The sequence below is a fragment of the Micromys minutus genome (assembly GCF_963924665.1).
Source record: "Micromys minutus genome assembly, chromosome: 9".
NCBI lineage: Eukaryota > Metazoa > Chordata > Mammalia > Rodentia > Muridae > Micromys > Micromys minutus.
Window position 1 is genome coordinate 27,500,915 of NC_137978.1, and position 24,291 is coordinate 27,525,205.

At 46.4% G+C, this 24,291-nt stretch overlaps 1 protein-coding gene across 1 annotated transcript; it reads left to right on the top strand.

The window, feature by feature from the left end:
- Positions 1 to 10,491: 10,491 nt before the first annotated feature.
- On the top strand, positions 10,492 to 22,565 carry ECHDC2 (enoyl-CoA hydratase domain containing 2; the record flags this gene model as incomplete). Its single annotated transcript, XM_080921090.1, has 10 exons — positions 10,492 to 10,624; positions 13,470 to 13,537; positions 13,616 to 13,703; positions 15,638 to 15,723; positions 16,373 to 16,466; positions 17,018 to 17,074; positions 17,188 to 17,375; positions 19,449 to 19,499; positions 21,514 to 21,561; positions 22,156 to 22,565. The coding sequence occupies 10 exons, from the start codon at positions 10,492 to 10,494 to the stop codon at positions 22,231 to 22,233; spliced, it is 891 nt and encodes a 296-aa protein (XP_080777216.1). The 3' UTR covers positions 22,234 to 22,565.
- Between the last annotated feature and the right edge of the window lie 1,726 nt (positions 22,566 to 24,291).

The window sequence follows — 24,291 nt, forward strand, 5'->3', positions numbered from 1 at the left end:
TGTGTTTGACAAACCCACCCACCAGACCCTCCCTGATGTCCTCCACTAACTTTTTCGTTAACTTCCGATTTTTCTTCTCTGGGATGGAGGTGGTCTAGGTGTTTAATCCCAGCACTCAGGAGAAAGAGGCAGGGGGTCAACAGGAGTTTCAAGCCACCCAGGGAGACTATCCAAAAAGAAAAAAAAAATCAAATTAAGTAAACACCTGCACACGTTTCGGCACAGTCTGGCTCCCAGGCTCTACCTGTTCTGTGAAGTGGAAACTTTGGAAAGTTGGCTGGGTGGTGTTTTGCTGGGGCAAACACAGGAAGGGACATTTCGTTAAAGTGGCAGAGGCGTGAAAGGCTACAGCAGACTCCTGAAGGAACTTTCGCTAAAGCAGACACAGGAGAGAGGATGTTCTGCTAAATTTAGCACACGAAATGACACGTGATGAAGGGTTCTTTGCTAACAACACGCGTGTATTGGTAGTTGTGTAGCTGAGCTGCATTTGACTCAATAGAGAGAACCGCACCAAAAACCTTCTGGTGGAGGGCTGCAGTTTGTTGCCGCTTCCCCAGGCTCACGCTGATTGGATGTACTGCTGAGGCTGGACTCGTGGAGGACACGAGATGTTTGGAGTGACGGAGCTGAGCTAGGCTTGCTGGGACACATTGCTGTGCAATGCTTGTGGGTTTCATGTTACTCCCCTGAGAGAGGCACAGCCGAGAAGTTCACCTGGTGTCCCTCTGGGCCCCTCCTGTTGAGCTGAGGCTGAGGACTGGCTGTTTCTGCTAGGTTGGTGACCCCTGGACAGCTGGTGTATCTGTAAAGTGTTTGTGAGTAGATCCAGCTGCTGCTGCTGACCTGTGAATTAAACTGCCAACTTCCAGACAACAGAGATGGGAGTTGCTCCAAAGAACCTTTCTAAACAGGTCCATTCCCCTACCCCTACCCCAGTATCCTTTCTTCTCCACTATCTCTGGTGACAAATTAAAATTACAGTACTGTCACTCACTACAAGCCGTATAATTCAGAATAAAATCAATTCTGCTGCTTGTTGCTTAAGCAGGATCAAATCTAGCCAAGACTAGCCTAAAACTTTCTGCCTGGTCAACAGATAACTGTAAACTCCTGGTTCTTCTGCCTCACCTTCTCATGTTCCAGAGATACAGGCAGATGCTACCACACCAGGCTTAAAGTCAAATTGTTTGTTTAACTTGTTCCTTGTGATTTTTCTCTTTTTTAAATTTTTTATTAGATACTTTGTATTTACATTTAAGATGTTATCCCTTTCCCCCACCCCACTCCCATCCCCCCCAAATGTGTAACCCGGGCTGGCCTCAAACTCATGATCCTCCTGCCTCTGCCTCCTTCAGCAAATCCTACTGGCGTGCACCACCACAACAGTTGTGCCAGTCTTAGGGGACTGTTAGGTGAAGTTGTTCTTAACAGGTCTACACTTTAAGGAAGATTTCTACCCATTCTGAGTTAGCAGAGGGTTTGTTTAATTTTTGTTTTTATCAAGAATGAGTGCTGGATTTTAGCAGATGATTTTCACCTTTTAACTCACTTATTATTTCTTCTTTTAAAAACCAATAAATTGATTTATGGGAGAGAGTTCACAGCACAGAGGACAGCACAGAGGTCAGAGGACATCTGAGGAAAAGAGTTCTCTCTTGCTACTGTGTAGGGTCCCAGAGACAGGACTCAGATTGAGTTTGGCAGCAAGTGCCTTCACTCATGGAACTATCTCACTGACCCCAAACTTTTTATTTATTTTATAATGGTAAAAACATAATACAAAGCTGGGCTGTGTTGTCACACGCCTTTGGTCCCAGCGGTCAGAGGCAGAGGCAAGCAGACCTCTGAGTCTGAGGCCAGCCTAGTCTACATACAGAGCAAGTTCCATTTTGTTCTGAAAAACCCTCAAAGCGAGGACCCCCACGCTCTGTCCCAGGAAAGGCAACACCCCAAATCGCTCACAAGAAGTGGTCTTGATGCAAACTGCAAGAGGATTTTTATTCCAAGCATGCTGGGGCCCACAGTTGTACGCCACGTAGGGATAGAGGACTGTGGACCCTGAGTGCAGGATCCAGACAGCTTTTATAGGGTTTACAACAAAGCCCGCAAATCACAAACCAATCATTCCATAGCTAAAACCCACGAATTACAAACGAATCATCTTAATCTGAGCCTGTGCTCCAGAACAGCAAGAGGTGTGACTTATTTACTGGCAGAGAGCAGAGTCTGGAATTTGAGGTATTTAGGGCTTCTTTAGAGTGAGATAGTATTTCTAAACTTCTAACTCCTTGAGGTCATAGGAGGGTTAGGCTGCATTTTTTTATCCTTTCAGTTCCAAGCCTGCCAGTCATTTCCTGTTGTTACTGACACAGAGGAATAACTTGACTCAGAGCAGGTTGTGCTGGCCATATACCCTGTTATGTTCTATACTTGTTATTTTTACCTGTATGTGCTCTAAGATTTGTTAATCTTAAGAAATTCCACCACCATATGCTCCGTTTAAGACTAATCAGAAAAGCCAGTAAGAACGGTTCTGTCTACCGAGTCAAGATAGCTTGAGTCAGAGCCGACCACTGGGCAGTGCTTTCTGCACCAGCACATGAGCTCACTTTGGTTTTTGCCTTTATACATGAGCCCTGGAAAAATTCTGTGGCCTCAGTCAGCTCCTGAGTCTGGTCTATACCCCTAATCAATTAGCTTTAGGATGTGCGATCAATAAACCAGCCCTGCCTAACTGAAATCAGCGTTTAGTGCTTTATGCAGCAATTCCCAGACCTCAACAATAAGAACCCAGATTCTCCCACCCTTAAAAGCAAACATTCTGGGTTTTTTTTTGTCTCTATACATTTTTACTAAAACTGATTGATATCCCGTATTGGGAATCAGAGGGCCCTTCAAGAAGAGTTGCGGGTTCTCCGGTCCCCTCACAAAGACTTGAGACTTGCAGCAGAGGGGATAGTTTATTAGAAGATGCAGGCCTGAGCAAAGACAAAGTTCCGCCCCATCCCAGGCTTCTGTCCCTCAGACCTGCTGTGAGCTCATCTGCATAGTGTGAGCCTTCAGAATCTGTTCCACTAGTTACAGTAACTTCCCATCTTGGATCTCATTAGCTTCTTAGATCTCAGCCTCAAGAGAGGCCTACAATCCATCAAGGCTGGAAGACAGGGCAGGAAGTAAAACAAGAGGACTGCTGCCCTTATTCACCAACCTGCTGGCCTACTTACCTTCTTCTCATCATTTTTTTTTCTTTTTTACACCGCCCAGGCCCTCCTGCTACTGGGTATTATTTCTTGTCACAAAGGACTGGACCCTCCCACATAATCAGCAAATCAAAGTCATACCCACAGGCCAATCTGATAGATGCAGTTCCTTAGTGGACAGTCCCTCTTCCCAGGTTTGCTTCTCAGTTGCAGAGATAAACACTCAGACCAAACCAGTTTAAGGGAGAAAAGGAACTATTTCACTTTTCACTTCCTGGTAACCGTGGATCATGGAGGAAAGTCCTGGCTAGAACTGGTCCTGGAGCAGAGGCAAGAACCACGGAGGAAAACTACATACTGGCTTGCTTTTTATGATTTGCTTGGCTTGATTTCTTATATAACCCAGGGGTTACATAAGTGACAAATGTCCAGAGGTGAAACCACTCTCAGTGGGGTGGACCCTCCCACATCAACCATTAACCAAAGAAATGTCCCCTCAGGCCAACACGATGGAGGCATTCCTCAGCTGAGATTCCTTCTAGGTTTGTGTCAAGTTGACAAAAACTAGACAGCAAGCCTTTGAGGTATAATTTTAAAACCACCAAAATGGTAGAAATGGCAGGTGATAAGAGAGTTAATTACTTATTCTTGCTTGGGGAAAACCCATGGGTACATCTTACTTTATTCTCTTCTGTCTTGGGGAACACATACCAACCACATAGCCACTTCTTCAGAGTACCTCTTTGTTTTTCTGAGATATGTGTAAAGATTATTTTTAATTATGTGTACTGGGGTGGGGATGTGTGCACATTTGTGCTGGTGCCCATGGAGGCCAGAAGCATCAGGTCCTCCTGGAGCTGGAGTTACAGGTTGTAGTGACCTTATCCATATAGGTGCTAGGCAAGGTGCTCCAGGAGGGGCAATATATCCTTAAGCACCAAGCTCTGGAGCTCCCTTCCTTTCCATTTAACCCTCATGCTTAAGCATATAGAACACATATTTAACAAAATCCCCACTCGGCTTCCGTAACCTGGCTAGTCCCAAAACTCCTTTCAGCCTCAAAGCCATGAGTCTCAGTCGAGGTCTGTAAAACCTGGGGGAGCTCCTCAGGTTGCCAAAGCTGACCACGTAGAGTTGTCTTCCTGTCCTTGAGATGGTGACAGCTTTCTTTTCTTCTTTGCCAGCTAGGTTGGGAACCATTGTCCTAGAAGTCGCCGGTGGGAGCTAAGGGATCCGTCCGTCCTATAACTCCTTCCGCTGCATCGGGCGGCGTCCTAGCCTAGGGGAACTACCTCCGTATTGTGACCGTCCGCTGAAGAGAAGGATTTGCACCCCTGTAGTCTGAGTTGGCTGGAACCCCTGCCCTACAGTTTAATCTGCAGCTGCTGTATCCTGGACGACACAACCATCTAAGCAGTTTGAAAATACTAGGGCCACACAGGAGTGACATGACCACAACAGTCAACCGCCCCCTGAAAGGTGAGAGCCAGCAAAGCCATGACCACGCATTGCCCAAGGAGCGCCATCTTTGTGTGGCTTGCTCCCAAAAGTAATGTGCTTGGCTAAGGACTTTCATTTTACATTATTTCTCTCTAACAGATGTTCTCATGTATCCCAAACTGGCCTTGAGTTCAACTTCAGATGCCCCTGCTTTTAGCTCCTGAGAAATTGTATTATAGGTCTATACTGCCATCTAAGGATGCCATAGTGAAGTTATGCCATGCCAAGGACTAGAAACAAGGCTTTCTGCATGCTAAGCAAGCATTCTCCTTTTGTAGAGAGGACAAAGCCCTGCTTTGTAGGACACCACCGAAGGCACTTGTTTTCCAGTTCCCTGGTTTCTCCTGGATATGGCGATATTCTTTTTTTTTTATTTTAAGTTTTATTTATCTTATTTATGAGTACACTGTTGCTATCTCTAGACACACCAGAAGAGGGCATCGGATCCAATTACAGATGGAATTGAACTCAGGTCCTCTGGAAGAGCAATCAATCAGTGCTTTTAACCACTGAGCCATCTCCCCAGCCCCCATGAGTTGCCTTCTTAAATTGAGCATACCTTTAGTGTAGTGAAGATTCTGGAATTTGGGGTTCTTAAAACACACACACACACACACACACAAATTTTTTAAATGTGATTTTGTTTTAATCTCAGGTGTAGGGATGTGAAGCAGCTTTGAACTGAACTAAGTAGCTGACTAAGTTACCTGGGCTTTAGCAGAAGCTTGATTTTGCCAGCTGTGTGACATCTGGGATTCTGGGAACTTTTCAGCGGGTACATAAATGCTAGAGCCTGAGAAATGTGGAGTGCAGGTTGGTTGTTGGTTCTTCGTGGAGAGAGGAGGGGTTGGTTGCAGTTTATTAGTAGTCAAACTCAAAGAAGAAACAGAAGGAAAGAAATTAGATTCAGGGATTTTTTTTTCTAATTCCTTTCTCCCCTCTATTCTTGTTTTTCCCCTAATCTAGTGTTAGTTTAATGAAATGGGGAAGAGGGGGGTAAAGGATGGGAAATAGGAGAACCCACAAAGTAGCAAAGACCAGCTACACTTTAATCTCAAAATTCGGGGTTAGGCTGTGAGTTTGAAGCCAGCCTGGGTTTAAGACCATCCAGCGCTATACAGTGAGATCCTGTCTTTAAAAAAAAAAAATCGGGAAGTGCTAGGAGCTGGAAAGATGGTTCAGTACTGAAGAGGTTGGTCTTTCAGAGGATCAGACCATGTTGAGCAGCTTACAACTGCAACTCCAGATCAGACCTTGTACCACTAACCTCTGCTGGTTCCTGCACATACGTGACTCCTTTAAGACTCTGTATTTTATTTCTATTGTCGAAAACCCCAAAAGCCAACTCAAAGGTTAATTTGCAGTGCTGGGGGCGCCACTGATGGCTTTTGTGGCTTCCTTCTAATAGGTAGATAATGTGATAGCGCATGCCTGGAACCCAGCACTGGGGGGGGGGGGCAGAGGCAGGTGGATCTGAGTTCAAATCCAGCCTGTCTACTGAGGGAGCTCCTGGACAGACTGAAAGGATGTTGCTTGCTGGCTTGTTCTTGAAGGCCTCTTCAGCCTGCTTTTTCCTTATGCATCATGAGACCACCTGCTCAGAAATAGCACTGCCCACAGCAGGCTGGGCCCTCCCATGACAATCATTACTCAAGAAAAAGCAGGGCCTGGCTTGGTGGCACAAACTTTTAATCTCAGTGCTTGGGAGGTAGAGGCACGTGTGCCTACTTGAGTTTCAAGATATCCAAGGCTACACCATGAGACTCTACCTCAAAAAGAAAGAAAATGCCTCACAGACATGTCCACAGGCCAATCTGAGGGAGGCAATTTCCAACTAGCTTCCCTGTTCCTAGATCACTTGAGTTTGTGTAGAGATGCCAGAACATTGTCCTTTATAATTTATCGCATATAATTTCTATGCCTTGTTGACTGACACCTTCTATGATACACTTAAGCTTTTGGTTTCTTTCTTCGTTATTATTTTCATTTGAAGCAATCTTTTACCCACAAATAAAACTGATTTGCCACTGAACAATTCAAAAAAATCTCTTTACCTTATTTAATAAAAATACATTTCATATCTGTAACTGAAGGATCCTAGGATCTTTCGCCAGCCTTACACCCACAGCCTCAGGTCAAGATTAGACAAAATATCAGCTTTCTGCCTCAGGAAAGGTAGGGTAAGTTCCATTCTCCACCCACAGTTCTCAGAAGTAGCGAGAACATTCTGGAAAAACCAAAAAATGTATTGACTGATAGACACTTGACTCTCTTGTTCCAGATAGAATTTGAATGCCTGTCATACGCTTGCTAGCCAATAGATTCAAAGGTCAATATACTTGAAAGGAAAAAAGGCTAGTAATTTCTTACCGGCCTTAGGAAGTTGAGTAACCCCTATCCTCCAGGAAGGAATGCTTCAATCTTCAATGCCACAGTTCCTGGAATGTCTTCAGGGCTCCAAGCAGCCCTTCCTTCCAGGAAGAAGTGTCCCATCCTTATCTAACAGCAGCCCCTGAATGTAGGTGAAAGGCCCTGATGTGGCCCACATTGATGGCAGTCAATTACGTTAAAAGCCAATTGAACCCATCAATGCTTGCATACCCAATTACCATCACTTTATATAGCCCACCCTTTACAAAATGTATAAAAACTGTACTAACAAATAGCTCGGGGTCGCCTCTCCTCTGGATGTAGGTTGGCCCCAGCATGTTGGAACAGCAATAAAACCTCTTGCTTTTGCATTTTTCTCTCCTCTCATTCAAGGGAGTCTCCAGGTAGTTAAGACTTGATTACATGCTTAGCCAATAAATTTAAACTGTAACTTTGCTAATGTAACCTGTACCCCTAAAAAGTATAAAAACTTATAGCCATTTGGGATTGCCTTCCAGTCACTCACCACAAGGGTCTTTTTGACAGAAGACCCCAACTCACCAAAAAATAAACCATTTACACCAACTCTGTTCTTGTTTCTCACTTGGGGAGTCTTCCAGTAGTTAAGACTCACTTCAAGACTTACATATGTTTATATCTCCTTTTATGTGATTTCTTTCTATTTTGTCTTTAGAAAACATTTTTCTTCTCTCTCTCTCTCTCTCTCTCTCTCTCTCTCTCTCTCTCTCTCTCTCTCTGGTTTTTAGAGACATGGTTTCTCTGTGTATCCCTGGCTATCCTGGAACTCACTGTGTAGACCAGGCTGACCTTAAACTCAAAGATCTACCTGCTTCTGTTTCCCAAGTGTTGGGATTAAAGGTGTGCACCACCACCACCACTGGGAAACATTTTTCTTAATATAATAACTATATTCCAATGAAAACCTAGGATGTTATACAGGAACCATTATGAACAGTCTTTACACATTTCTATATTTTCTTCAACTCAGATATGGAGGCTACATATGTCTGTCTTCTTGCTGTCACTATAGTTACATCGTTTCCTTTTAAATTAGTCCTTGTCTTAACAATAGTCAAGTTGAATTCCAAGAACTGCAGAACCTACTAAGACTACCCTGGGATGTGGCAGCACACCCATTGTCTCCTAGCAGCCCATCCCTCCCCTCAGGCAACAGGGATTCTTGGGAACTTTTTGAAGAACAAAGACCGAGACAGAGATCAGCCAGACCACACTCTTTGTCCTTGTTTTACTTTTCTATTCAAATGTCCCACTTATGTGGAACCATTCAGCACTCCAAAGACAGACCTGGGGCCAGCAAACCTTTCTATTTCTTTTTCCTAACATTGTCACACTGATCAAAACTTTCTTTCTCTGTCCCTTATCATCCCCCAACCTCCTCTCTCCACCCCCCTCTCAAAAAGAAAGAAAGAAAGAAAAAAGGAGGGGCTGGTGAGATAGTTTTTGCCTGCCCAGAAATGAACTGGAGTGCTCAGATATGAGCACTTACATAGGTCCCTGTGACGATTAAAGAGACAATATGGGGCCAGGCATCCCTTCAGGGCTGTTGACCTTTTGCTCTGGAATGCCTTAGAGATTCTAGTGACTGCAGGTGAGATTAGAATAGGATAATGGAGTCAGAAGGAAGTGGTGCACACCCTCAAAACCTACACTTGGGAGGCAGAGACTGGAGGATCTCCAGGTTCAAGGTCAGCCTGATCTAGAGTGACAGCCAGGGTGACACTGAGAAACTCTGTCTTGAAAAGCCAAACCAAACCAAACTAACAGGCTTGTGAGGAATTAACAAACTGCCTTTGCTTCTGTAAAATCTGCTTGGCACAGTGGGAGAGGGATGAAATGTTTTTTTATTACTTTCTATATATCGGGAATGGAAAGACAATGGAGGGAGGAAAATGGTTTTCTTGTCCAGCTGTGAGTTCCTCAGATCTTTGTAATGCATACCTTTCTGATAATTGCCCTTAAAACCTCTCTTAACCTCCACTCCCCACACACCCAAAGATTTCTGGTCCTGCTATTACAAAGAACAAATTCATGGAATTTGAATCTGAATTGGGTTAAGTCTTGTAACTCTTGCAGGTGTCCCTTATTCACCATCCAGTGCCCACTTGGTGGCTCACAAATGTCTGTAATTTCAGAACTCATGTCTCGATGACTCCAGGGACACCAGGCTAACACAGGGACACATAGGAAAAACACTCATGCACAAAAAAAATTAAAGTAATTGTTTAGGTTAAAAGACTTTTTAAAAAGATTGAGATGGGGTCTGAGTATATAACCCTGGCTGCCTTGAAACTCATGGAAATCTGCCTGTCTTTCCAGTTCAGAAAAGGTGAGGTCTGACTGTCTTCTGTGCACCACCTGAAACCGGGCAAACAGGTGGTGCACAGCAAAACCCTCACACACATAAAGATAAACAAATAAAGTCATTTCGTCTGATATTCATACAGCCATTCCTGTTCTCTTTTGGTAAATTTGCAAGGACTTTCTTTCTTCCTCTCTTTCTTTTCTTTTTCTTCTTTTCTTTTTGACATCGTCTCAGTGGAACTCTGGCTGCCCCAAAAATCAATATGTAGACCAAGCAAGCTTTGAACACACAGAAACCTGCTTGTTTCAACCTCTAGAGACCTGGGATTAAAGTGCCAGCACTGATCTTCTTCAGTTTGATGAACATGGGATTCTTGATAAACCGGTTTTTTGTGTTATTTTGTTTTGCTTGCCACAGGGTGGTCCAGATCATTAGGAAGCTACAGATGATCTCTGGCTTTTTGTGGTACAGTTTAACTAAGACACCCCTCTCCCTTTGCTCCCACACATAACACATATCAGTGGCGTGAGTTTTGCTCTTAGATGGCCTGATACTGCACCCACAGCTTGACCATCTCTGACGCTTGATTGATTTACCCTGGATTGTCCAACCAGGTCCCTGAAAGGCCTCTGCAAAGGTAGGTTAGGTGGTCGGTGTGGGGACAGACACTGGTCTATTTCTGTGAGCCAAAGTATTCAGTCAAACTGGAAGTAGTCAGGCGTGATCTTACAGCCTCTGGGACACAAGACCTTGACAGTGGGTGCAGACCACCCCCAGTAACTAATGAGATGACATGAACGGAGGGTACACGTGAGGAAGGTGCACACAACACATTCCGTTTGGGACACCACCTTCCTAGCCGCTCATTCAGGGGAAATCTGCAGCATGCCAAGATCTCAAGGAGGAGTTGAGCTCTCCCTCACCAGTGACCTTGAGGTCTGCAGGATCCTGGATCTCCGCACCCTTCTCTCCTCCCGTAGGTGGAGTCATTGAGGAGGCCTAGCCCGCCCCGGAACTTGACTTTCAGCGGAGGAGGCTGCTGTTCTCTGCGACACCGCGCTGGCCTGCTCCCCGATGCTACGCGCCCTGCCCAGCGCGCTGCGCCTTTCGCGCCCCTGGATGTCCCCCGGGGCCCGCGACTGCGCCTCGCACGCGACGACCAGGACACCCGAAATCCAAGTGCAGGCGCTGACAGGCCCCAACCAAGGTAAAGTTGTGTGCTGAGACCCAACATCCGGGGAGACTGAGTGGGGAGAGCAGGAGGATTGGATCTCAGGGCGCCCGGAGCACACAGGGAGCTCCCTAAACTCTCTGGAGGCCTGGGGAGGTGTGGAGCGGAGAGGAGACCTGGGGGTGAAGCTGTGCGCCAGGAGATCAGGATGAGAGTGTTGGCCAGGACTTTTCTCTTGTAGAGGGAGTGATCTGGGAGGGGGCGGGGGAGGCAATCCGGCTGGCTGGACAAGGAGGGAGGCACAGGGTCCACGGGCGTACAGGGAAAGTTCACAACCATTTAGCAGCAAGGTTGTGTTTTTTAAAGATTTTATTTATTGTATGTATATGAATACACTCACTGTAGCTGTCTTCATACACACCAGAAGAGGACATCGGACCCCATTACAGACGGTTGTGAGCCACCATGTGGTTGCTGGGAATTGAACCCAGATCCTCTGGAAGAACAGCCTGTGTCTTATCTGTAGAGCCATCCTTCCAGCCCCACTGAGCGGTCTTGCTGGCCCCTCCCATCAGTTTTAACTTATACAAATGGCATTGCACTGGGCTTTTTATAGTCTCTTCCAAGCCCTTCAACGCCTGCACCAAGTTTTGAAAAGCTGTTTTCGAAACCACCACCTTCCTGTTGATATACACGTGTCCCTCTGTGCACATCACTTTTCATAGACACGAAGTGCCACCAGTGTCTCACTGTGGCAGATCAGATAGACAGGGAAAGTTATGGGGACATAGGAAAAGAAAGAATTTTCCCACCCTGGAGTCTGGTTCTAGCCTCTGGGCAAGAAGAGAATGAAGAATTGCATCATGGGGCTTGGTGCGGAGGCGCATACCTTTAATGCCAGAGGCAGATGGATCTCCAATTATACATGGCCAGCCAGGGACACTTAGTGAGACCTTATATTTAATAATAATAATAATTTAATATTATTATTATTATAGAATAATACATAGTGAGACCTTGTGTTTAATAATGATGACAATTACAACAGCAACCACCATATTACACATGGACTGCCGAGATGGCTCGGGGAAGAGCCCTGGCCACCAAACTTGACAAGATCCAAACTTAACCCCGAGTTTCACATGGTAGAAACAAAGACCCAGCTCACTCAAGCTGTTTTCTTAATATCGCACTGGACATAGAATACACATGTCCACACACGTACACACAATAGGTAGTAAGTAAATAAATGTACTTTTTGTTTGTTTGTTTTCTCATTGGGTTCTGTGGTTTGTTTTTGAAGACAGGGTTTCTCTGTGTATCCCTGGCTGTCCTGAAATTCAGTATGTAGACCAGGCTGGTTCTATACTCATGGAGATCCACCTGCCTCTGCCTCCTCAGTGCTGGGATTAAAGGCGTGCACAATCACTGCCCCACAATAAGTGAAAATTTTAAAGGAATTTTAAGGTAATTAACACGTCTTTCACCCCCTTTCCCAGTAGTAAACCTGCAATTTTCTAGTAAAGCCTTACACCTGCTGGCCACTAGGGGCAGCCAGAGGAGGGGTCTAAGGAGAAAACCCGAGTCACAGGGAAACAAAGTCAAGTTTCCAGCTGCCATAACCTGAGACAACTCTGAGAGGAGCTGAAGCAGAAACCGGTGCTTCCACAGCAGCTGTGGTGACACCAGTTCGTGCTGGAGGCGCACGAGCCTGGAGTGGACTTTCAGAACAGCTCGACCTACCCTGAAGTCAGTCTGGCTGGCAACTTCTGGCTCAGGGCAGCCTGGTGTAAAATGGTAGGCAGGGAGCTGACTAGCCCACTCCCCAAAATAAGAGATTTCTACAAGGCCAAGAACATGTATTTTGAGTGTGTGGAGGTCAGAGGATAACTCGAAGGTTTTGATTTCATTATGTGCGTCCCAGGGATGAACTCAAATTGTCAGGCCTGTGGGCAGCAACAGCCCCTGAAATTAGTATTCATAAGACAAGATCTTTTCCAAGGCTGCACAGTGAAACCCTGTCTAGAAAAACCAAAAAACAAATAAAAAATAAAAACAACAGAAAAAGAGCAGATCTCTCGCTGACGTAGCAGTGTGCTCTTTGGAAGCCCAGTACTTGATAGATAGAAGCAGGAAGCCAGGAGTTCAAGACTGCCCTAGGCTGTATTAGACATTGTCTCAAAACAACAACAAAACTAGAGGCAAGTGGATGGATCTCTGATCTACAGAGTCAATTCCAGGGTTGCCAAGGATACTTTGAAGACCCTGTCTCCAGTAAGTTTCCTGGGACTGAGGATATGGCTCAGTTGGCATCGTACTCCCACATAAGCAGGGTGTGGTGGCACTTGTCTGTAATCCCAGTGTTTCTGAGGTAGAGGCAGCAGCATCAGACATTTAAGATTACCGTCATGGCTACATAGCTTGTTGGAGGCCAGTCTGGGTTACTTAGACCCCATCTCCACATAGTATTAAGAGTAATAATTTCCTAGCAAAGGATCCATGAAGGTGATTACGACAAGGTGAGGGGAGGGGAGCTGTCATGGTCAGGGCCCACGGTGAGGTCCTGGTGGTGGATGTTTTAGATCCCAGCTAGTGGACAGAAGGGCATTTGCCTGAATACCCTTTCCTCTTTAGAGGAAGATGTGTGGTTGGGGGTAGGAGCTATGGAATTAGAGGCACATTTGTGGGTCCGTGTGCCATGCTGGTCCCCCGTTTCTCATGTTGCTTTGCCCTTGTACTCCCTTTCTGGATTATTCTATTTAATGGAGAAAACAAGACCCAATCATGTGGCTTGCTGCAGCTTTACAATCCTCCTGCCTCCGGGCCTCAGCTTCTCTGAGCAGTGACAACTAACTCACTCCAGGCTGCCTGTCCCTTGCAGGAATCACTGAGATCCTGATGAACAGACCTCATGCCCGAAATGCCTTGGGGAATGTGTTTGTCAGTGAGGTGAGTAAGGGTACACCAGGGTGTGGCCAGGGATGGGCCAGGAGGTGTCTGATTATATTTGTCCTCTGTCCACCACAGCTGCTGGAAGCTCTGGCCCAGCTTCGGGAAGATCAGCAAGTCCGAGTCCTGCTCTTCAGAAGTGCAGTGAAGGGCGTGTTCTGTGCAGGTGGGTTCCCTGCCACTCTCTCCTCTCAGGGATTGGGGTGCCTTAGGGCTCTAGTATAGGACAGGCTCCCATTTTACAGATAAGAGCTCACTTGAAGAGGGAGGCAGGTAAAGTTCCTTGCCAAGTTTGGTGAGGAAAGAGATAGAGTAAGATGCAGTTTGAATGTGGCCTTCTGACCTATATCTTTGTTCTTTCTGTTCTCCTTTGCTTCCTTCTGATCCTTTATAGACGATATGGAGACACTGGGTCCTAACATGCTCACAAGGTAAATGTCAGTCCTTGTCACTGGAGCCACTCAAACCTGCATCATCTGGCTCTCACAGGGTGCCTTGAACTTGTTTCAAAGGTCAGAAAAACATGCACCTCAAGCCTACAAGAAGGAAAACAAAACAAAACAAAACAAAACAAAAAAACCAATTATCAGCCCCCTTGGACCCCACTGACCCCCCCCCTTTAAAGAATTAATGGACTGGGCAGTGTGGTTTTCACCTTTAGTCCCAAAACTTGAAAGGCAGAGGTAGGTGGATTTCTGAGTTCAAGGACAGCCAGGGCTGTTACACAGAGATACCCTGTGTCCAAAACAAAACCAAATCTAACAAGAATTAATTAGCTAAGCATGCTGGCATGCTATATCCCCAGCATTTTTGAGACGGACAGAAAAATAAAAATGATTAGTAATTAACTTTTATTGTTATTTTTCTTTTTATAAAGACATTTTTTATAGCCCAAACTGGCCTTGAACTCTTTGTAGCTGAGGGTGATCTTGGACTTTCGATCCTCCCATCTCTACCTCTGAGTGCTGGAATTAAGGTGTGTGCCACCACCCCCAACTTGTGATTCTTGTTCTTGTGAAAAGTCTTCTCTCACTGGAGAGAGAGGGCTCAGTAATTGAACATATACTTTCATTTTAGGCAGGCATGGTGCTAGAAAAACAGTTGAGAGCTACATCCTGATCTGAAGGCAGAGAGAGGGAAAAGGAAAGTGGATTGGGGGGGGGGGGGGAGAAGGAGGGGGAGGAAGGCTGGCAGGAACACACTTTCTCCAACAAGGCCACACCTCCTAATCCTTCTCAAATAGTGATAGAGCATTGAAATATATGAGCCAATCAGGACCACTCTTATTCAAACAACCACAACCTATTGCAGAGTTTGGGTCCCAGCACTCAAGTCAGATGGCTCACAGCCATCGGAAACTGCAGCTCCAATAGATCTATTGCTTTCTTCTGGCCTCTGCGTGGATGCACATAAACAAAACACACCCATCATTTAAAATAAAATTGAATATTTAAAGTCCAGGTGTGGTGGCAAATGCCTTTAACATCAGCACTCTGCAAGGCAGGAGGATCTCTGTTTGAGGCCGCCTTGGTCTACATAGTGAGTTTCAGGACAGCCAGGGATACACAGTGCGACAGTGTCTGGGGCAGGGGGGAAGAGAAGGAAAATTGTTTTCTCTTCATGATTTTAAAAGGTTCTTGACAGTGTTCATTTAAAAAAAAAAGATTTATTCTTAATTTATGTGTATGAGCGTTTTTGCCACATGTATGCATGAAGTGTCCAAAGTGTCCAGAAGAGGGTGTCAGACCCTTTGGAACTGAAGTTACAGATGACTGTAAACTACCAAGTTGGTGCTGGGAATTGTCCCCTGGAAGAGCTGTCAGTGTTCTTAACCACTGAGCCATCTCTCCAGCCCAACAGTGTTCTCTGATGTACAAAGGATGTTCTCTCTGAAGCAATCGCACTTTATTTTGATGCTGTGCTTGGGCCCTCTCTGCACGGATACCTGCTTCCCTGACTGGCTCCTGTGACTGGGTTTTCTGCTTCCTTTCCTTCCTCCCTGACTGCGTCTGCTCAGACCTCCTTTGCTGGCTCCTTGAACTACCTCGGATTCTCTATCAGGTCATTTCCTAGTGGCCACCAGCAGCTTTCCCTCTGCAGGCGCAGACCTGAAGGAACGGGAGCGGATGAGTGCTGTGGAGGTGGGGACCTTTGTCCAGCGCCTCCGAGGTCTGATGAGTGAGATCCGGTGAGTGGAAGGAAGCCCCTGCTGGTACTGCTTCTGGCCGGCCCCGCCCCTTCTCCAAAGACGGATGCTTTGCTCATGAGGGCTACAGGGGTTACACAGAGGGGGAGGGGCGTATCTTCTCTTAGACACCTTAGAAAGTCCCATTGCTGGAATTGCAGGTGTGCATATACCACCATGCCACAAGCTATTTCTATGAGAGAAGTAACCTTAGCTCTTGTCCACATGCCCAGTAACCAGTGGACCTCAGAGTTCCTGTCCAGTAACTCCAGGGCAGTCAAGTTCACTGAACAGACCTTCAGGCTTTGACAATGGCTGTCCCTATGGCCTGGCACACCCTTCTCAGCTACCTGAATTCACAGCTACCCTTTAAGGCTTCCAGTGCATGCTGGCACCCTTGCCCAGGGCTTGGTACACAGGAAGGCGGGTCCCCCAGCAAGAGAGTAGGCCTGACGTCAGTCCACTTCCCTGTTCCCAATCCTCGACTGAGCCCAAAATTTACCTTACTGGAGAAAAGGTTTCTTTCTCAGATAACCTGGCAGAGGTACCATGTGAGGTTCCCCAATCTAGGATCAGCAGGATGCTCTAAACTTGGCCCTCTGTCCTGGACCTGCTAGCCTTTGCAGGCTGAACCAGTCTTTGTCTCCACAGCAGCCTTCCCTGCACCCACTATTGCAGCCATGGATGGGTTTGCCTTAGGCGGAGGCTTGGAACTTGCCCTTGCCTGTGACCTCCGGATAGCAGGTACTTGGTAGGGGGAGTTGGGAGGATGGGGTGGGACAAGCGAGCCAAGCTGTGAAAACCAGGTTTCTGTTAGGTCAGCCTCCATTCTTGGGCTTCCGAAGAAAAGCTGAGGCAAGCGTAGGAGACACAGAGGAAGCCGGACAGGCTGCTTCGCCACCCACTGCTCTCATATTATGCCTGATGCTTTCCTCATCCAGAAATGGTTTCAAAACCCCTGAGCCAGGGAGCAAATGGGAGAGCCCTTCTCCACCGCTGTGCCCATCTCCTCTTTCAAACCCAGGAAGGTTAAAATATATATCCAGCCGTGTGGTTTTTCTTCCCTAGCCTGTCTGACATGCGCAGAAGGGCAGTCATTTCCCATTGTGGATGCTCAGGAAGGGAAACCTGGTGACCCGCAGCTGCAGAAAGTAGTGGTTGCTGGCTTGGGCCTCCCAACTCCGGCTAGGATTCTTCCTGGGCATGGCCGGACGAGGGAGTAGCTGGAGAGGCAGAGCTATGGACTAGTAACGAGGATGAGCAGGGAGCAAGTTCATTCTCTTCTGTTCAAACAGCTTCCTCGGCCGTCATGGGGCTAATTGAGACCACTCGAGGACTTCTCCCAGGAGCAGGTAACTTCACCTGCTCACTTCCTCTTCCTCCATCCTTTTCTCCATCCCTCCCGACCTTTCCCAAGATGAGCTTAAAGATTTGCCTCTCTCAGCCTGACTCTCCATACTGGCAGGAGGGACTCAGAGGCTTCCGCGCTGCCTGGGCGTGGCTCTGGCGAAGGAGCTCATCTTTACGGGCCGGCGACTGAATGGGGTACAGGCCCTTGAGTTGGGCCTGGTCAATCATGCTGTGGCTCAGAATGAGGAGGGTAATGCTGCCTACCACCGGGCCCTGGCACTGGCACAGGAGATCCTGCCCCAGGTATGGTGACAGCTGGGGCACAGAAGGGAGGGATGACGGGAAGCCCCTGGCCTAGAGCTGCACAAGATCCACATAGCCAAAGAAATAAAACACAAGCCCCTGAATTTTACCATCTGTTCTGTTACCCACCACCGGCTTTGATTCTGAATTAAAACACAAAGTGAAGTGAGGATTGGAATCGAGTGGGCTTCAAGCTATCAAAGCTACAATATCTAGCTAGTAACTGTGACGATAGCCATTTCATCCCTTGTATGGAGCATGGTGGCAGGAGGAAGCTTCTTAAACTGAGCCCAACAGGCACGTGTGGTAGTGTGTCCCCAAGGACTGGACAACTAGATATGCTGCTGGCTGCTGCCAGTCACCTTTCCTGCCACACTTCATGGTGGTTGTTTACTGAAATATTCAGAACATACATTAACTTTTTTTTCCCTTTTAATCCTTAAGGACTAGGAGTTGGTAGAAAGGATTTCGTGCATGCTAAGCAAGCACTGATCCTTAGCTAGTGAGTTAAAGGATAGTTGGGCTATTTGCATGAGTTAAAATATGTGGACCAGCATCCCCAAGGAGGAAATGTGAGGCTGAGGCTCTCACCCGGTCTCCACACACCAACACAGGCATGCAGACAAACCACACAGACACTCATAAGAAGCAGAATATGTAGAGAATTTTAATAACTGAGGTCAAATATATTAACTCCAAAACATTTTAAAATGTAACAAAAAAGCCAAAATAAAATCTTGTAAAAGTAACTCATCAGTTTAACATTAAGTTTACATTTGAGACAGACAATGGTGGTTAACTTTAATCCCAGCACTTGGGAGACAGAAGCAGGTGGATCTCTGAGTTCCAGGACAGCCCTTGTTTCAAACAAAAAAAAAACTACATTTGATGCCAGCTGTGGCAGCTAACTGCAATCCCAGCACTCGGAAGGTTGGAGAAAGACCAGCCTGTCCTACTGAGATCCTGTCTTAGGTATCTAGACCTTGTCTTAGGTATCTAGACCTGCAAGTACTTTGTTTTTTCACAGAGAAGGGGACCTTCTGCAGTTTCTTAAATTGAAATAATTCCTCACTTACACTGGGATGTGCTTTAATTTGGGAGTCAGGACAACTAATTGGTTTCACACCAATTTTCTGTGTTTTCTCTGCCAAGGGACAGTGGACAGTGTCTCTGAGCTCACATAGAACTCAGAACAACCAAGAGAGTGACTGAAGCCTTCAGGGGGAGCAAAGCTAGCAAGCCTCCAGAAATGGAGGCTGAGCACTGCCTTTTGAGTAAACTCAACAAGTTCAAGGTGATTCAGATCTCCATACAGTGAAGTATGTATAAAACAATGGCATTGTCTTAGAGTTACAGGCACTTCGGAGCGTCAGAGTCACTAAAGGAAGGGTGAGGGATGTGACTCAGTGCTTCAGTCATTCTGAGTTCTATACGAGCTCAGAGACACTGTCCACTTATAGACTGACCCTTGCCAGAGAAAACACAGAAAATTGATGTGAAACAAATTAGTTGTTCTGACTCCCAAATTAATTTCTCATCTCTGTTCTATCTGGTTTGTTTACCATGAGTGATAGCTAACAACAGCACTGGTGTTGATGTATAAGATAAACTCACACACTAGCACTTGCTGGGATGAGGGATGGGTGGGAAGGAACAGCAATGGGGAGGTGACTGACTCACTGAATACATGTGGCCCAGTGCTTCAATCAGCAAATGTATTCTCTGTAAGCACTTTGTGACCATGTGGCATATGTCGTACAATCTGAGGATAAGGACCACAAGGAAAGGGATCTCAGCAAACTGTGTGTTTAAGGCTGTAGGGGAGCACTTGCCTAGCTTGGGTAAAACTCTGGGTTTAACGTCCAGCACCAAAGACATGCTTTGTGGGCTGTAATGTGTAGGAAGAATAGGCTTAAGAACAACTTCAGGGAGGAAGCTTTAAGAGGTGGAAGGAAGAATACAGAAATAATCCCTATTGGTGGGAAAACTGGACCCACACTTAGGCCTGTACCTTCCTTTGTGAGAGTTACACATTGCTTTAGTTCAAGTCTCTGGATGTTTTCTCTCTCCTAGGCTCCCATTGCTGTGCGCCTGGGTAAAGTTGCCATTGACCGAGGAATGGAGGTAATATTCTACTGGTCAGATTTATGTCAGTCATTGGCTGGGATATCATATATTTCTAATATAGTATATTTCTACCATGCAGCTGTAAAGACAAGAGTCAAAAATGGACTCTCCTAACACTCCTGGAATCAGATTTTGGTGTGCATGTACCTCACCTCAGGGGGAAGTGTGGTAACCTTTTATCCCTTGCTAGTGCCAGCTCCTGGCTCCCATAGGGCCACATGGCACTGAAGGGTATCTCTATTTTGGTGGTTCCAGGCTGCCTCTAAGAACTCAGGCTTGGTTCACTCCACCTGCCCCTGCTGCTTCTGTCCTGGGTGGATATGACCGCCCCAGTGTGTTGCTTTCACTCACTGTCCTCCACCACCTGGCACAAACATGACTCCACAATCATTAACTTAGCAAACAGGTTTATATGTTAAATTTCTAATCCACAAACCCTCTATACAATGAGCTTACAACCAGTGGACAAGATATAAATTTGCCCATCTAGGTAAGATAAACTGACTCATAGAAACCCTTAGAAATAATCATAACCTTTTCCATCTAGAGATGCGCCTAGAGAAACATCCACATCTGCTTCTATGTTGCTTCCTCCCGAATCTCTTGCTTCTCTTCTCTTCCGCTTTCCTAGCTCCCCATTGTCCCCACCTTTCCTTCTCATTGAGCATGGAGCCATAAAAATAGATACCCTCCAGTGCAATGTGGCCCTACAGGAGCAGGAATTAGAGCAGGATAAAGGGTTAAGCCATCTTTGAATATTTACCACTACATGGTAATACTCTTGAGTGCATTTTATCCCCATCACTTCTGCACAGAGAACAGGTTCAGAAAGGCAAGGCCACATAAAAAGCTGTAGAACAGCAGGTCTGTGTGGTGCTCAGCTCATGTACCTATGTTTGGGCTGGTGGTGAGTTGTTTAAGTGCAGGTCTCAGGACATTATCTGTCAATTCTTGTCCTGCTTACTGCACCAGACCTGAACTGAGAGGGAGGGATGAAATGGTACACTGCTTACATGGCACTAATGGTATTTCCCATAGAACAGCCAGTGTAGGGACTAGCTCAGGGTTTGTCTGGCCAGCATAAGGCCCTGACTTCAACTCCAGCTCTGATAAAAATTACTGTTCACTTGGAGATTCTAGTAGGGGAGCACAGCTACTCTATTTGGAGATCATTCTCTGGCCAAGCTCCCAGATTCAGAAGGGGCACACATGGAGTGGTGAGGGAGGAAAGGGATAACTGGTTAGTCAGACAGATCAGCTGGATCAACCCTGGTGATCAATGAAGTGATGTCACACCAGATCACCTTCACATCCCACTTTATATTTGAAAGATAACCCACATCTAAGAGATGGAGGCAGGAGGATGACCTGGCAAAGAGGTTTCTTTCTCATACTGATGAGCAGTTTGTCAGGTAGTCATTATGTAGATAGTGACTACTGTACTGAGGAGTGCTGAGTGAAATAATAACATTTGATAGGTACAGAAAGACAGGAATATTAAGAGGATTGATTTGATTAGGATAGCAAGAAGGAAACCAGGAAGCAAAGACCAGCCAGCTCTTCACTCACTGTTGCATCTGGGACCCTGGTTAGGTTACCCCACCCTTCTACAATGTCTCAGACTCCTCAACAGATGCAAATGCTTGTTTTGGAAAATAAGTTTTAAACTGTGCTTGCTTAATGACTGCGCCAGTGTCATAAAGACTGGACCTGTCCTAAGTCCTGTCAAAGACCATCTTTACATTGACAAAAGGCATGGCCAGCCAGTCAGAAGGAAGAAACACTGGCTGAAACATGTAGCTTATGTTTCTATATCCGGAAGAAGCCACCTATACCTAATAGCCACGTATCTCACACACACCTACCCATTTTTATCACTGCTGTGAAGTCCAGGCATCAATTACTGAGTAGAAATCATTTCTGTTCACACTAGTAGAGACTAGTGGGGTGGCTTTTCTGTGTGGATGTGGCTGGACAAAGTCATATTGATTCAGGGATTATGTTTTTGTAGGTGGACATCGCATCAGGGATGGCCATTGAACAGATGTGCTATGCCCAGGTATATAACTGTTTGTTTGTTTGTTTGTTGGGGGCTAGGCAAACACGGGGAGCCTTATGCAGTTTAACTATGCCAATGCCGCCTAACTAACCTAAGTTAACTAACCAAGGGAATCATGGGTCCTTCACCTGGAAATTTTCCTTAATCACATGGAAGCCAGAGAATCATAGAATACAGGCATGCTTCACAGAGTGGAAAAGTGGCTTTTGCTGCCGGCACCAGCTGCCTCCATCAGGGGCTAAACTGGAGTTGGCATGCTATGGCTTGGTTAGAGCAAGCGGTACACATGAGAGCATTCTATTTTGAGCATACTACTCTCATGTCATTACAAACAGACAAAAATCCTAAGGCAAGGAGTCTTGGGACTTGTGAACAGAACCCAGCCACATCCTCATGTGTGCTCAGAATTCTCCAGATCCTGTTCTTACTTCTCAGAGCTGTGCTCTGCAGAGGCCAGTAGTGACTGCACACTGCTAGAGACTGGCCTTCCAGAGACGGCAACCTCCGAGGCTCCACTTAGATCCACTTATGCAATGGCCTTTTTTGGCCTCTGGTCCTATTCCTCCCAAACTAATATCCATTGTGTCTTTGTAGAACATCCCAACCCAGGACCGGCTAGAAGGAATGGCGGCCTTCAGGGAGAAAAGACCCCCCAAATTTGTGGGCAAGTAACCCAGCTAACTTTAAGCACACACCATGAAGCCTAGGATCCAGAGTAAAGTTTGCAGCAGGCTCTTCACAAGAACAATGACAGACACTGTGATTGGCATGGTGCCTAGAACCAAGGTGCTGAACCACTGCCACCTTGGCTACTCACTGGGATCCAGGCCTGCCTGGTTCTCTGCACGCAAAGAAACGTTGGGTCTGTGTCACCGTGGATGGAACAGTGAGGACGCCTTCACTTTCTCTCACAGAGGTGAATCCAGCCAGGTTTCCATCTCTCTGTGAAGAACTCGGGGAATTCTAGACAAACCATTTAACCTCTCTAGAACTCAGCTTTTATATCTGGGAATTATCATTTGTGATGACTTAAAGTCCTCATGCTAAATAAATGTGCTGCAACTGTTGTACTGGAATTGTTGGGGCTGGGGCAATGGATGCCTTTGGCAGTCTCCAGGAACGCTGACGAAGGGCTAGCAGCTCTGAGAGAAGGGATAGGGAATCAGGTGGGCAACAGTGGACTTGGTGCCTGGAAGACAAGTGGCACCTGAATTGGCATGAGCAAAGGTGAGTTGGAGGGTGACACAGGGTCAGCTCCTCCGACCTCTGTAACCCAAGTGCCTGCCTTCTCTTAAAGCAAGGGATCATCCTCTGCCAAGACCTGAGCTCTGACTGAGCGTCCTCAGCTCAAGCTTGGGCTGCAGTCATGGAAGCATAGGTTGGGACACACCAGCTATACTGTTCATGTGCTGCATATACCAAGCCTTTGTCTATATCCTGAAAGAAAATCAGCACCATCCTTTCTTATCTGCTAAGTGAGCAGAGGACCCTGGAGGACTATTGTGAAAAACAAACTTAAAGGGGTACCTGGTTTACAAAGATGCTGAAAAAGATAGTAGCAGAGGATAGTATGGGGGAAGGGGTGCCTCTGAGGGCCTATGCTGAGGAATCCCTTCCCTATGAGGTACCAGAAATAGAGTAGAGTTCATTTAGGGCACGGGGAGGGGAGCTGAGGGGGTGGCAGAGAAAGTAGGGAAGTAAAGGTCAGCCATGAACATGTGGATAGAGGGGAGAAAGAAATAGGGAGAGAGGGGGAAAGGGGGCAAGCAGCCCCTTTTATATTGAGTCAGACACACCTGGCTGTTGGCAGAACCTAGATGAAATGCCAACAGATGCACTGCACCCAATATTCCCATTCACACCTTCCCACTAGCAACGGGAATATTAATGTTCCCAGGTACTAGGGCCCAGGTTCACAAACTAAAAACCTTATTTTGAAGAGTGCAATTTATGGACATGGCATAGGCTCCGCTTATCAAAGACAGTGCAGAGCAGAAGGTGAGATGTAGCCAAGGCTGGCTCAACCTCAGCCTTCTACCTGTTCTCACTGCTGGGAATGGTTGGGTTTCTTCCTCAACTGAAGCTCAGAGGGCTTATGGTACTAGTCCAGTTAAGAGACCTGACCAGAAAGATGGATGAGTGAGTAACAGTGCTTACTCTTGAGAGAGAGCTCAAGCTTGGTTCCCAGCTCCCAGCTGATATCTGCCTGTAATCCTAGCTCCAGACTCAATCCTTTTGACCTCTGCAGGCGATTGCACATGTGCATGGATGTACACACAAGCACGTGTGCACATAGTAAGATCTTAAGTCCAGACCACACCAGCTAAAAGCACAAAACTCTAATATCCAGGGGCCTACAGAGATGGCTCAGTAGTATAAATCATGTGCTGCTTTTGGAAGAACTGGGGTTTGGTTCCCAACATCCACGTGGTAGCTCCCAACCATCTTAACTCTAGGACCTGCTGCCTTCTAACCTTGGTGAACACCAGGCTCAAATGGAGCACAAACATGCAGGCAACTCCCTCCCCTCCCACTCCCACTCCCTCTCCCCCCCCCCCCCCTCTAGACACACACACAACCAAAAAAAAAAAAAAAAAAAAAAAAAAAAAGAGCCCTCTAACTTTTTAAAACTTAACTGAGTGAAAAAATACTTCTCAACAAGGAAATGAAGGAATCCATGCTGTTCCTCAGAACAGTTTTGCAAGACACAAACTTCGGATGGCATTCATT